Here is a 15,485-nt window from a genome sequence, read left to right on the forward strand (position 1 = left end):
GGGATTAAATAAAAATAGGCGCCTCGAGAACAATTACTCTCGACGTAATATATATAGAGGTATATATAAGCTAGTTTATTTCACAATTATAAAGCATATACGAGCTTGCAAACGTGGGTCTTACATTCCTATAATGTCTACTTCACATATTTATAAAATGTAGACAAAAAATTGACTCGGTCGTCTTCACATTTCTAAAGTATACCCATTGTAAACTAAAATATGATTGCTAATATGTAGACACAAACATTTAAAAAGAAAATACCAACCTAACCCTCTTATTTTTTATGTTCTTTTAGAGTGCGTATGACTATGATTATGGTATCAATACACAATATAATAATACCTCATGTCTTTATACAGCTTTCTGCAACAAGTAGGACGGCAAAATTTTACAATATGTCCAAACATATGTACATAATCAATGAATGGCCAGCACAAGTTTTTATCTCTTTGCGTTTCCTTTCTTTTGTTGCTTTCTTTGACAGAATATTCCCCAATAAGTGAGTGAACATACAAGTAAACCCACATTCTTTTCATCTGTCCATACTGACTATGGCTGAGCTCCCAATAATTGATGTTTCTGCGCTTCTATCAGAGTTTAAAGATGGTGATCCTGATCTTCAAAGGCTGTGTAATCAGGTAAAAGAAGCATCCCAGCAGTGGGGAGCTTTTCGTGTGGTGAATCATGGAGTGGAAGAGGAGCTTCTAAACAGTGTGGACTCAGTCTCTCGAGATCTCTTCAATCTCCCACCCCAAGTGAAAGAAAGAGCCTTTTTTCTTCCATTTGATGGGTATTCCAAGAACGTTGGTCTTTCATCTGGTGAGGCCATATGTATTCCATCACTACTCTCTTCTGATTCGCTTCAGCAATATGCACAAAAGCTATGGCCCCAAGGAAATCCTGAGTTCTGGTATGTCATGCAATTTTATTCATTCTTATCGTTTTAGTTGGTCATAATCTAACTTAAATGCAATATTGTTTAATTGGGTATATATTTCTTGGAAAATTATGAATATTTTTACTTCAGACTATTCTTTAATTTGATGTTTGTTTGCTTTGTTTGTTTGAGTATTTGAGTACAAAATTATCAAGTTGTTTAAGACGAGATTAAACTATGAGACGCTATCATAAGTAAAACTCCAATTTATAATAATGCATAATGCATGCTACAATCTAAGGGTCTTTATTTATTTCTTTGGGTTGAAGCTCTGAATGTTAAGTCTCATATTTTGAATATATCTTTTGTAAGTTGTTTGTAAAATACTATTTTGAAATAAATATTAAATGGAAAGAGATTAAACATTGGGTATTTTAAGGTATTTGGATTTAAAGCATTCATTCACATATCATATGAGGTTAGAGAAAAGAAATTTGATAAGACAAGTGCAAGAACATTTTTGAAAGGTATGGCATCAAAGAAAATGATATATGTTGTATGATCCTAGTGTAAAGGGTGTGTTCACAAATAGGGACACCTAATGTGGTTGAAGAATCTAGTTATCTAGAAACCAACCTTTCAAGAAATTTATTAAAGACTCATCAAATCAATTATACTCTAATGACTACTATAATGAATACCGGGCTGATCCTCAAACATTTAATGAGACTAAAAGAAGTCATGAATGGGAACAACTACACAATGAGTATAAGTGTTTGATATAGAATAAAACTTGTGAATCATTGGACTTTCCCAAAGGCAAGAATGTGGTCATTTAAGACAAATTGTAGGTTAGATGGGGGCACTGAAAACACATAGAAAGACTAGTGGAAAAATGGAACTCTCAAAAAGAGATCCAATTGATTGTATATAATTTTTTTTTCCCACAAGATAAAACTTTAAAGCTTAAATTATATCTTTGGCAACTGATTCCAAATGGTCTATTGACAATAGGATATTAAAAATGCATTTTCAAATTGTGAAAATAATGAAAAGATCTAATTGAAATAACCCAAAGGATTTGAGAGTGCATAACAAGAACTCTTGATTTACAATAAAGCTATACATGGTTTAAAGAAAGCCCCATTTGGTTTATAATTGTGTATGATGAATCTAAGTTCTTTTTTAAACTAATTTTTACTTCATTCAATATACTTGTTTAACTAATCATTTTTCTTACAAATATAAATTAAAGGGAAAATAGTAACCTTGTATAAATTTATTTGTGTACCATGTGATTTAATTCCTTTTAGATGTGTTATATAGTGATAGTCTAAGAACTTACATCTCCAAGATAGCACCATTGTTTAAAATTATTTATTTACTTCACAAAATTAATGATTATTTTTTAAAGATATACATTAAATAGTGGTAGCCCAAGAACATATAGTAGAACCAAGGTAGAAAACCTTGTATAAAGTTATTTGTATAATATGCTAAACTAATTTTTAATGATTTTATTTCTTTGGATGTGTTATATAGTGACTGTCTAAGAACGTACAGTTCCAAGGTAGCTGATTTGGCAAGTTCCCTCATAAAATTGATTCTTCTAGGTCTTGGACTCAATAAACATTTCCAGATGGATTTTTTAGATTGTGAAGGTTTGCTTTGTATCAATTATTATTCAGAGTGCACAAATGAAAGTTGTAATACAAACAACATTCTTCTCAAGGAGCACACAGATATGGGTGTTATTACAATTTTGTACAACGACCAAGAAGGTGGTCTTGAAATATGCTCTAAACAAGGCAAGTGGTCCGTTGTGAAACCTTTGGCTACATCACTCACTGTAATCATGGGTGACGCTCTTAAGGTAGACTAATTCTAAGATTTTTATAAGGCTAGTTTCATTTAGTTATTTTCTTAAGATGAATTATAAAATTTTGTTGTTGTAGATTTGGAGCAATGATAGATTTTGGAGTGCAAAGCATCGTGTAGCATATGGAGGAAAAAATTCTCGACTTTCAATCACACTCTTCTGGAATTTCCAACAAGAAAAGGAGGTACATGTACCAAAGGAGCTCATAGATGACCACTATCCACGACGTTATAAACCTTTTCTATTCAAAAAATACATGAAAGAGCAAGTCCAACAAGATCCTCTTGACATTTATCTTTAGTATTTAATGCTTTTTTGAAACAATATTTTTAATCATATGAGTGAAGTGAAAACAAATAATATTTTTTTCCTAAATGATTTCACATGTTCACATCATAGTACAATATATGTATTTGGATAAAAAATTTATTTACAAGTTATCTTTTAATATTGTCTTATTAGAATGATAATTTTAATAGTGATTAAGATACTAGTTATTGATAATCAAATGATTACTAGTAAAGTGTTGGTTTAAAGAATAATTTTGACAACTGAGTGTCAATACATTTAACCATTTTTCACTATACATGCCGACCAAAGAGTAGGTGCCGAGTAATAACAAGTGCCGAGTAACATGAGGTGCCGAGTAATAACAAGTGCCGAGTAATATAAGGTGCTGAGTAATAACAAGTGCCGAGTAACATAAGGTGCCAAGTAATGACAAGTGCTGAGCAACATGAGGTGCCGAGTGTTAATAAATGCCGAGTAGCATAAAGTGCTGAGTGATACAGTTTTGTTAAGGTGCCAAGCTATCCAGGAAACATCATGTGCTGAGTATTAGTAATGCTTCAAGAGCCGAGTAACTTAGGATATCAGCATAAGAGTTTGTGATTGCACAAACTATGATGTAAACCATTTTTGTAGCCGAAATAAGATAAATCTCGAAAGATATTGAGATAAGAATGAATCTTTTACATTTTCTATGCAGCCAATTGGAAAATTGGAAAGGCATGCAACCAATCAGCAAAAGGCAAGTATTGAGCGAGAAATTAAGAATCAATGTGGATTTTAGATTCATATCAAACCCTAAGTCTTCGAAGTCTTTTTAAGAAAGATGAAAGTTTCATTGAAAAAAAGAGAGAGAGAAGTAGAGCAGTGTTAAAGGAAAAACATAATGGAATTCGATGAAAGGAGACATAGAAAATAAGAGCAGCAATTCAATAATTAGTTGATCAGAACAAACCAAAGAAGAAAACCAAAAATCAGATCTCAGAGGATCGAAATTAGAGAAAGAGTCAGAACAAGTACCTGCATTTAGCAAACAAGGATTGCAAACAATCAGGTTTATTATATCTAATACTCTCTTACCAGTGTATTAGAAAGGAAATCCTATGTAGATAAGTTGGCTTAACAACTATCTGTAGATCCTTATCAAAAGGTGAATAAATCCTTTAACAAGATGACACTTCATGTTGAGTATTTTGAAATCCTTTAACCAAGTCACTATTGACATAGTGTAAAGCCTTTAACAGGGCAGGCCTTTAATAGGGCAAACCATCAGAAGTGGTTGAACAATATTGCTGCAGTAATTTTTGTGGGTATCATTCCCAACCCCAGTTTTACCTTCTTATTCCTGGAGGGTTTTTGGGTTACCAAATCCCAGTGTTATGTGTTGTGTATGCATGTTTTAGTTTCATATATTCTTGATGTATTTATATACATGCAATTTACTTTCAGTTAAAAGGTTTTATTGGTTAAAGTAAAATACTTATGATTCAACAGCCACCCCCCCCCCCCTCTAATAAGTATTCTTTCCATACTTGAATATTCCAATAGTAAAGAATCTTTTAAAATTATTTTTCTAGCACAAATAAGAATTTCATTACAATCAAAGCATATTTTATATTTATAATCGTAAATGAGATTCAATATAGTTTAATATTTTAAAATTATGGTTTGATATTTGTATAACACACTTTTAGAGTTGACATGTGTATAAGATAGCTTTTGATGATTTATAGTTAGATTTTTATTTGAAATAAAAATTGACTATAAAATTTACATTATAATATAATAATTATACATTAATTATTAAAATTAGCTTGAATTATTCCTAATTATTTTTGTACAAAATTAATGAATTAAAATTACATAGTAATAAATAATTGACTCTTCTCTTTTCATTGCAATTATGGCAAGCAGAGTAGAGTATAATAATATGGATTTTGCACTTAATAACAATTGACATAGTTTCAAAGGTAGGCAGTCTAAACTGAGGTATCAAATGAATGACCAAAACCCTAAAGAAAATTTGCAACACAAGCAGTTGATACATCCTTCTTTATCAGAGCACTGAAGCAATAATGAGGGAATAAATAAGAATAGGAGATGCTAAAATGAAAACTTCTCCTTCATTTTCAAAGTTCATACCCTCTCATAACCATCCTAAAACATATATTCCCCCTCATCATAGAAATATTTTTCCTAATTCTCTCTCTCATTACCCTAGTCATCCTCAAAAGGTTTCTCAATCTATTGTTAAAGTTGAAGAATAGATATTGATCATCAATAATCAAGACAGTGAAGAGAAATGGCATGAATGTGAGAATGTCGATGTATTTGCACTGTGGAATGGGCCAAAACAAGAAATGATCAATCTAATTAATTGGCTTTAGGATTTTTGTCAAAAGTGGATAAGTATATTTCACCATTCTAATAGAGTAATGAACATTCAACATAGGGATAAAAATGTCAAAAAAGATTTCCTCTTTGTCTTTGTTTTCTATTTTAAGGGTTATGGTATTAAATTCTTGGAATGGATACTAGATTTTAAGGAAGAATTGTTAAAATTTTCCATTCCAACTTGGGTTTCAATTCATTTGTTCCCCCCTAAACTTTTGCACTTAGAGATTCTCAGGAATATAGGTTCATCAATGGGGAACTTGATAGGAATAGATGCTTCATACAAATACTATAATAAAATTAAATCTTTGATTAACTTCAAGATTAATACCCTTGAATTCCAACCTATTAAGGTAATAACCAAAAGATCTATCTATAACTTAAAGCCTTATAGATTTGAAGCCAAAATCTCTGAAACAATCAGATTATATAATGAAAGAAAGATCACATTTAAAACTATGCAACCAACTTCTAATCTTAAAGAAACCTTCCCTATGATGTGTAGAAGGAACAAAAAAGAATTTCAGGGGAAGTGCAACCATTTTACAACAAGAAATGTAGTTCCAAGTTTGGAAGATGGTAAAACAAGTAAAGAAAAAGAAACATTCATAACTCCAATCATAGATATCAGATACAAAGATCATAAAGAAATTACATAGACTCTACAAGAAATGAAAGAAAAAAAACCACAAAATAAAGAAAAGGGAAAGTCTTCAATATCAGATAATAGTAAAGAAATGATTGATTTGTCAAATATAAGCAAAATAAAGTCACTAATCCACCGCAACAAAGTGAACCGACCTATAAAGATCAAAGTAATAAAGGTATCAACATAATAGATGGAGAAAAAATAGAACTTAAGACAACTTATATTAGAATGCAAAAGACAACAACCATATATAGAAGGAATAACAAGAAACAAAAAAAGCTTAGACAATAAAGGATTCAGAAGAAATTGGATGGAAAGGAAAAGCATCAAGAAAAGATCCTAGGTCGCAGGACAAAAATATCTTGGATAACTTTATTAACATTATTGAAGAAATTGAAAATGGTCTCTTCTCTATTGCATCTCCTAAGAGAACTAAGGATAAACACATAAAAGAAGTACTAGAGACCCCATTGCAATAGATAGAAGAGTCTATAAAGAAGACCATAGACTCCAATAAAGAGGTAGTTAAGAAATGCACCAAATTTTGGTAGACACGAAATACAACACAAGAATCTTCAATTAATAATCACAGTGGGCACATTATAAGAAAAAAGGATAGAAGTAAGATAAAACGAATACCAATACAAGATTTCCATAGCTTCTTGAATAATGAGTTATCAAAGGTTGATAATCTAGAAATGTCAATATTAGATGAAGCTTAGAAAGAAAACTTGTAACTACTAATAGATGAACTAATACAAGTGTTTAACCATGATAATATTGATACAGAAAGAGGAACTAATTCAACGGGTTTTGAAACTAGGAGGAGATAAATACACTTTTGAAGATTTAAGAAGAGATCTATTAATCATTAAGGATGAAGATAAGAGTAGTAGAGCAGAACAGTTAGCCAAAGATAGAATATTCATAGGACAAGGAGATTTTATAGATGTGGGTAGAACAAGGAATGCACCATATGTAGTAGTTAATATGTGTACAAATGATCAAATAAATCTTTCTGATCAGAAAATGAAAGAATTAGAAAATGAAGAGATAGATTTGAAAGAAGGTAAGCAATCAAAAAGTGTAGTAAATGCATAGGAAAATATATAACATTTAGGTATTCTGATGAATAAAGAAGGGATAATTACTCCCAAAAATGGCAGTCAAAAAGCTAAGAAAGGAAGTCTTTGAAGGAACTAAGAGAAGAAAATGGGTGGGCAAAAGAACAACAAAAGATAAGTCAGTTACTTAAACCTGGGAAGGGGAAGAACCTTCCCATAGCAGCATGAAGATCACTACCTAGAATGCTAGGGGCTTAAATGCACTTAGCAAGAAACATTTATTAAAACATAATTTAAAATAATACGATTATGAAATTGTTATGTTACAAGAAACAAAATTGAATAGGGAAGAAGGAATTAAGCTAGGAAAGAAATTAGGTAGTTAGAACATTAACTTACATGAATGTAGAGGAGCATTAGGGGATTAGGAATGATTTGGAATCCTAGGAAAGTAAATAAAAATATAATAAATTCAAACAATTCATGGATGAGCAATAGAATCAAAAGCATAAAGACTAACTTATAGTTAATTCTAATAAACATCTATGGTTCAATCCATAGTAGAGATAAAAAACTTCTATGGGAAGAAATAAGTCTATTTATAAAAAAAATCACAGCAATGATCTCATTCTTATAGGTGGAGATATCAATACTATCACGAATATAGATGAAAAATTTGGAGGTATCCATCACATTTCCCAAGCATCTTTGGAATTTATAAAATGGATAGACCTTAATAACCTAGCTAATATCCCTATTAATAATGGTAAGTACACATGGAATAATAGAAGGAAATATTTCTCCTATAATATTGAGAAATTGGATAGGTTCTTCCTCAAAGGAGAACTAAGTGGAATAGATTTTGATATTCAAGCCTCAATCCTACCCATAGCAGGATCGGATCACTATCCAGTCAGGATTCAATTTAATAAACCTCATAAACCTAGCAGAGATCCTTTTAAATGTGAAAAATGTAGTTTTTAGACAAAATTTTCATTGATCTCATTAGAGAATGTTGGAATCAAGGCAATTTTAAAGGTTCCAAAATGTATATATTTGTATCTAAGATGAAAATGCTTAAAGAAAATATATTGAAGTGGAAGAAAGAACATTTCAACAATATATTTAAAGAAAAACTAGACATAGAATAAAGTTTTAAAAAATTAAACACAAAAGTAATTAAAGAAGGTATCAATAATTAAAACCTTTTTTCTAGAAAAAGAACTCCTTGCTAAATAGGAAAACATTCTAGCAAAGGAAGAACTCTTTTGGAGGCAAAAATCAAGAGAAAAATGGATAGAAGAGGGAGATTGTAAGACAATTTTTTTTTATAATAGCATGCTAAACAAGAGAGTTAAAAGAAAAGTTCTTAAAATTAAAAATGCTTCACATGCTATCACTGAGAATCCTTATAGTATATCAAAGATTTTTGTAGACCATTTTAATAATGTAATAAATAATTTTACGAGCATGAACATGATAGCTCAAGAAAAAATGTTGGAAACTATACCAAAAGTGATCTCTATAGAATATAATAAAGCATTAAACTCACCCATATCTTTGGAAGAAGTCAGATCTATGTTATTCAACATGAATTTGGATAGCTCTTCAGGACTAGACAAATTCCAGGCCTTCTTCTATCAAAAGTGTTGGGATATTATTAGAACTAATCTTTGGAAAGCCATTCAGGCATTAAGAAATGATAGATCACTATTATCAGAAATTAATAATACCTTTCTTACATTGATACTCAAAAATGTAGATCCTAAAAATCTAGGGGACTTTAGACCTATAGCTCTTTGCAACACCATCTATAAAATCATATCCAAAATTTTAGCCAATCAAATGAAAGCGTTTCTTCCTAAGCTTATATCAGAAGAACAAATAGGTTTTGTACTAGGAAGGTTGATACTAGATGGTATACTCATTATTTAGGAAACATTACACTTGGCCAATAAAAATAAAATGGCAAGCATGTTGATGAAACTGGATATTCAAAAAGCATATGATATGGTTGACTGGAGATTTTTATGCAAAACATTAGAAGCTTTTAGATTCTCTCACCAATGGATCAATCTTATCTATCAATGCATCTCTACAACTAAAACATCAATTCTCATTAATGGGACCCCTAAAGGCTTCTTTGACACATCTAGAGGTTTAAGACAAGGAGATCCATTATCCCTTTTCCTTTACATTATCATGGCAGAAGACTTTGGTAGAGCTATTACAAAAGCATACTATGATGGAAAATTTAGGGTTATTACTATAACTAATAATTTTGCTAATATAACCTATCAACAATATGCAGATGGTACCATTTTACCAAGAAAAAGTACAATAAATGAGGCCTTAAACATTAAGATGATTATTCAACAATATATGGAAGCTTTAGGTCAAAAATTGAATGCAAAAAAATCAAAAATATTTTTCATTAACACCAAACCTGAAATTTAAAAACAAATCTATAACATTATGGGGTATAAAAGAGGTACATTCCCATGTAAATACTTAGGGATAGAGATAGAAAAAGGTAGTAAATCTAAAAAAGGATGGCATAATATTCTTGATAGAATGGATAAAAGGATAGGAAGGTGAAAAGATAAATGGCTCACTAAAGCGGGTAAAGTTACTAAGATCAAAGTAGTTTTATTTGCCATCCCAACATATCCCCTTTCCTACTTACCCTATCAAAAAGTACCAATAGGGAGCTTGAGGAAAAACTCATAAGTTTTCTCTGGAATGAAACTGACAAACAAAAAAAATGACACTTATTAAATGGAAAAATTTATGTAAGTTAGAGGAATTAGGAGGCTTAGGTATAAAAAACTTAAGCTGGCAAAATGAAGCATTAGGGGGTAAACTTACTTGGCATCTTTTTGTAGAAAGGGATCATAAATGGGCTAAAATTATGTATAACAAATACCTTAATGTAGATGATCCCTACTCCATGTTTAGAATGAGGACCCTCCCTAAAGGATCTGAAAGTTGGAATTTTATAGTAAAATGGAAAGCCCTTATTAGTAAATATCTCACATGGGATGTTGGGAATGGTGATGAAGCTCTCTTCTAGGAGGATTCATGGGATGGTTACCGCTTAGTAGATAGCATGTGGATCCCAATTAGCATCAAAGAGAAATTAGTTAAACTCTAGGGGAGTGAGGTCAACAATTATAAAACTAAAAAAGTTATTAATGGAATTATAAGATGGGAATGGAAATCTATGAAAAATATAGACATGGAACCATCAATAAAAAAGCAAAAAAAAAAAATCATTCAAAAGAGAAAAATTAAGTAGTTAGAGAGAAATGACAAACTCATTTGGGCAGCATCAAAAGATGGCAGGTATAGTGTTAAAAATGGATATAGATTTATCACCCATTCCCAAAGATGGCAAGAAGTGAACAACCCACTTAAACTATGTTGGGATTCATCTTGTCTACCAAAGGAAAGTTTCTTTTTGTGGATGGCATCTCAGAATAGGATCTTAACTATTGATAGACTTAGCAAGATGAGTATTGAGGGACCATTAAGATATCTACTATGCAAGCACGATAGTGTAAATATTGATCATGTCTTATATAGATGTCCATAAACTCAATATTTTTGGGACTAACTCATACATATGTTGGGTTGGACTGCCCCTATGCTAGAATCCCTAGCTAATTATCTTAAGTGTTAGCCATCAGATAGTAGTAAATGTATATATAGAGAGAAATATGGAATATTTGTCCATCTATCCTTGTTTGGGAAGTATGGAAAGAAAGGAACAGAAGAATATTTCGTGACAAGGATATGATGGAAGATGAGATTATTAAAAAAATCTAGGCATGTATAGTTGAAACTTTAAATTCTCACCTAAGGAAAACCAAGAAAGAGGAAGGATCATTTTCATTCTAGGATGGAATAATAAAAAAGAAGTGGAAAACCCTAATTAATCCTCTGCTTATTTATAAAAAGAGGAATAAAGAGGCAAGGAACAAATGTAGTTGGATCCTACCACCGAATGGGTGGGCCAAATTAAATTTTGATGGAGCCTCAAGAGGCAATCTTGGTATTGCTAGAATAGGATGTATAATTAATAATGATTTTGGAGAGTGGATCACCACAAGGGATAAATCCATAGGATCAACCACTAAAAACCAAACTGAACTAGAAGCTTTGCAAGAAGGTCTCCAAATTTTCCTAAATCTAGGTTTATCAAAACTTATTGTTGAAGTAGATTCACAAATTGTCCTAAATTCCATTAGGAAAAGGAAGACACCTAATTGGGTTTTAAACTCTAAATTGGAAGAAGTACTAAATATTTTGGACCACTTCAAAGATATTCACATTCTCCATATCTTCTAGGAAGGTAACAAAATGATAGATCAACTAGCAAATAAGGGTGTTGATGGTGAAAATATTTTAATCTATAAGGATTAATAATTTAAACTAGAATTGAATAGCCATACTAACATAAATGGATTAGGAAATCGTATTCTAATTAGCAAAATTAGCTTTGGAGGAGAAGCCAAAGATTAAGGATACATCTACATTACCTTTAGATATCTATGTCTATATGGGTACAAAGGTTGGCTCAAGAATACATATATGAAAAATATTTATATCTAGGTGATTGTAACTTGTATAATCATTGGAGCATCTGACTTGCATAGTTATCAAAGGGTTAGTTGGAGAAAAATTATAGCTATTAATCAAGAGTTTGAAAGAATCAAAAGGTAATTTGAAAATAATAAATTAAAAAAGAAAGGTTTTTTAATTCAAAAATTAAAATAGTTAGACAATAACTTGACCATCTATGAAAGAAACTCTATGTAGGAAGTAGGAAAATAGTAATTCATGTCTATTTATGTGTATTCCTAATATATTGCTTAGAGGCATGGGTGTTTTTTTATGTTACTACAATTATGTTCAGGCGCTTTATTTCTCCCATGTTCTTCTCATCATTATGTGACACCATGCTATATCATATTATAGATTTATTTAGTGTCATCTAGCTGATGTCAAATGATGATGGCAAACAATCTAGGTGCTTCTGGATCCTTTGAATGAGTTTTTTAGATTTCTATTTAAAATTGGCTAGGTATTTCTGACATATATTGTCTTGTTTATGCTGAGTCTATTTTAGCTTCATTATTAGTATGGAAACAAATGTGAGCCTATTTCATACCTCAAAGGTCTGTACCATGGCTTTTAGAGGCAATGTAAAACTAGAAAACTAGAATCACCTCTTAAATCCAGTGGATGATATGACTAGGATTGTTGTCATGCGTGTCTTAGGGGACAATGTTTTCAATTATGACTTCTCATGGAGGACCAACAACGACATTGTCAGCTCCTTTATAAGCTATTTGGCCAGAGCCAAAGTGGAGAAGTGGGCAAGTATTAGACTATGCTATAATATTTTCAATCCAACTTGGTTTGTAGGGCTTGAAGAAGTTGTTAGAAGTATAGATGATAAGCTTAGGATCCCCCTATTAGAGCTTTACATGGCACATCCTTTGGGGAGTATCAAACTAACCATTGTACCAAGACAACCATCTTTGGTTATCCGAGAGAATGACCTTTTTTTTTAGTTGTGGCCAAAAATGGAAGTTAGTATTCACTTCCTTCTTAGATGGAGAGGGATCATTCAAGAGCATACCAAGGTCTGGCTCAGGAATTAGCTTAGCATTTTCAATTCCTATATTCATCTGGGAGTGGAGCTTGATAACTCGAAAGCTTTGGAATTCTATATTTTGAATATGGAAAAATCTAGCAGGGTAAAAAGCACTTTCAAATTCTTGCTAAACTTTCAAACCAAGAATCCCGAGGACATAGCAGAAATCATAATGGTGTTCTAGAAAAAGGTAGTTTATGTTTGTTGGAGTCCCCTAGTTTGTGTTGTTATTAATTTTGATCATCTCAGATACTAGTTGGAGGTTTTTCCTTGTTTAGCCTTCCATACCTTGGTATATGTATGGTAGGAGGCTCAGATTAGGACTCTGAGGTTACATCTTCTTAGGTGGGTGGGTTACGGTTATTTTGTTTTGAATGTTATTTAATCTAATAAGATAGTAATTAATGTACATAGACATTAAGTTTTTTTGTTTACAAGGCTTCTATTAGGGCTTCTGATGGTGTCTGGTTTTATGTGTCATGGACAATATTTTGCTCTATTTTGACCTCGACAACCAATTATACTCTAGTTTTTTATGGATTTTGTTCTTAAATGTTATATAGAGTTAGGTTTTATAGGTTGGTAGCAGTGTATAGAAGCTTGGGCTCTTCCTTCTCTGGAGAGTTCTTTTTGTAAATATTGGACATTATAAATACATATAATGTTATTTTCTCTATCAATGTGTTGGGCTTATTTCCTATTTTTTTCCTCCTTAGAATGGTTTTGATTTATTGCCATGGATAAAAATTTCAAGGACAATTTATTTACATTATGATCTGGATGGATAAAATTAGGCCCTAATTTCTTTGGGTTAATTGTTTAAATGTGACAGAGATACCAGAATGTGAGAGACGATCTTGAATGACACTACTCTTGGGACCAACATTGAGTAGTTTTTGTTGATTTAAACCAATTAAGAAGGGTTTAGTTGTTGGAAATATAGATGGAGTAACTGAGAGGGGGGGGACGTGAATCAGTTACCACAAAAAAAAAATCCATAGATCCCTTAGATGTCTTATAAAAACTAGCTACTGTTGTCACTCGGTAGCCACACAGAAAAATGTTATAACTCAGTAGTGCTAGAGTAAATAATTAATTATTTATTATTTATTCTATTTATTTAAGGTTACTTAGGTTAATGCATTTATTTAATATTAGGCATTTAATATTTGTAGTGATGAGTTGTTGACAACATGAGAGTTTGTTCCCTTCTAGCATGTTCCACCTTTTTATGGAAGTGTGCTTGGTTGTCAACCTTATCTTCTTCCACTTTCTAGCTTGTTCTACAAGCTTCCATGAGGCCTTTATATTTAGGCTCTCTCATTGTATTTTCTTATCTCATTTTCAATTTTGTAAATATATTTTTCATTATTTTGCAATATATTTTCTCTCAAGTGTTTTTAGGGTTTTTCCAAGCTCCACCTCTTCCTTCTTGGTTTCCCTTTGATAGGTTATTTTCATGCAGGTGATCTTGGTGAGCTATGGAGTTGGATTTCATCAACTCCTATATGGTATTAGAGCCTCCCTATTGCTACTTCGTTGAAAGATTTTTGAAGTCGCAATTTGGAGACACAAATCCTAGTTTGCTTATGCATTTTTCTTCAATCCAGGGAAGAGCATTTTTTCAGACCACTTTGGGCCCAACGAAAATTGCCATTTGATTCAGAAGGCACTTTTCAGTTAGGATCCATATATGATTTGTCAATTTTAAAGATAGGGCTTCGAAAGGAAAAAAAAATTTAGTCGAAGAGCTTTCCGTACGGTTGTACGAATGATTTTGCAGGTGGAAACTAAAAAAATATAAAAAATGTCGAGCCACCGTAGGGACACTGCCACACCACCGGTAGTCAACCCATGGGCTATCACAACCAGCTACATAGCTATCAAACCACTGCAGCTAGTGCGCCACTCCTTCAGGTGGTGCCCCCTACTCCTCGCCACCACTGTCGATGTTTTTTCACTAGTTTCTATAGCCTCCACTTGTGACTACAACCTCCACTCTACCAAGTCCTCTACAACATTGCCTCTGTACGGTCAACACTCTTTGGACATGTGGATAGCTTCTGTAGTGACAATTGGCAAGTGCTACGGGTGACATGTGGCACAAGTGCCATGTGGACCCTACCACATTACCTGCTCAGTTAGCATGTGCCACATGACACCTTTCTTTGCTACGAAGACTAGTAAGTCATTATTTTTTTAGTGAAATAGTGACATTAGCATGATGTCAGCACTACATCATCATGCTTCTTGGACCTCTCTAGGGTCATTTTGGACCTACTTGAGATTTTTTGGCCATAACTTGAGCATACAGAGGTATTATTTAGATCTAAAAGAAGCTCCAAAAAGCTGGTTCAAAGATAGAGACATTGGTGTAGGTATTTTTAGGTTTTGATGTAGTTCTATTGCTCATTTTTGTAGTTGAAGTTCAAAGTTCTATTTTTTACTCTAGCATGCATATCTTTTGCATCTCATGTCAGTTGTTTGAAAACTTTATATTTTTGGAAAGCTAGTTTTGTCACCTTTTCAAAAATGTAGTCTTTTTCTTTAGATTTTGGCCCATGCTCTTTCTATCATTTTTTTATCATTTTTTTTCTATGGTGAATATCTTGGGTGTTTCAGGTCTAACAATCATCTTCCTAGCACAGTTTCTTTTGTTTTGAGATGT

At 32.1% G+C, this 15,485-nt stretch overlaps 1 protein-coding gene across 1 annotated transcript; it reads left to right on the top strand.

The window, feature by feature from the left end:
• Positions 1–488: 488 nt before the first annotated feature.
• Positions 489–3,135, top strand: LOC149551702 (C4-beta,C20-epoxidase-like). Its single transcript, XM_089787227.1, has 3 exons — positions 489–914; positions 2,424–2,754; positions 2,837–3,135. Exons 1-3 carry the CDS (start codon positions 556–558, stop codon positions 3,059–3,061), a joined length of 915 nt encoding a protein of 304 aa, XP_089643353.1. The 5' UTR covers positions 489–555; the 3' UTR covers positions 3,062–3,135.
• Positions 3,136–15,485: the final 12,350 nt, after the last annotated feature.

The sequence above is a fragment of the Cupressus sempervirens genome, chromosome 6 (genome assembly GCF_028749045.1).
Source record: "Cupressus sempervirens isolate cs-2001-9-10 chromosome 6, ASM2874904v1, whole genome shotgun sequence".
Lineage (NCBI taxonomy): Eukaryota > Viridiplantae > Streptophyta > Pinopsida > Cupressales > Cupressaceae > Cupressus > Cupressus sempervirens.

Bases quoted from the DNA above. Each gene is read 5' to 3' on its own strand.
- LOC149551702 (XM_089787227.1), top strand. From the start codon at position 556: ATGGCTGAGCTCCCAATAATTGATGTTTCTGCGCTTCTATCAGAGTTT. The intron at 915-2,423 runs GTATGTCATGCA...TGTGTTATATAG, and splicing joins CAAGGAAATCCTGAGTTCTG to TGACTGTCTAAGAACGTACA. The intron at 2,755-2,836 runs GTAGACTAATTC...TTGTTGTTGTAG, and splicing joins TCATGGGTGACGCTCTTAAG to ATTTGGAGCAATGATAGATT.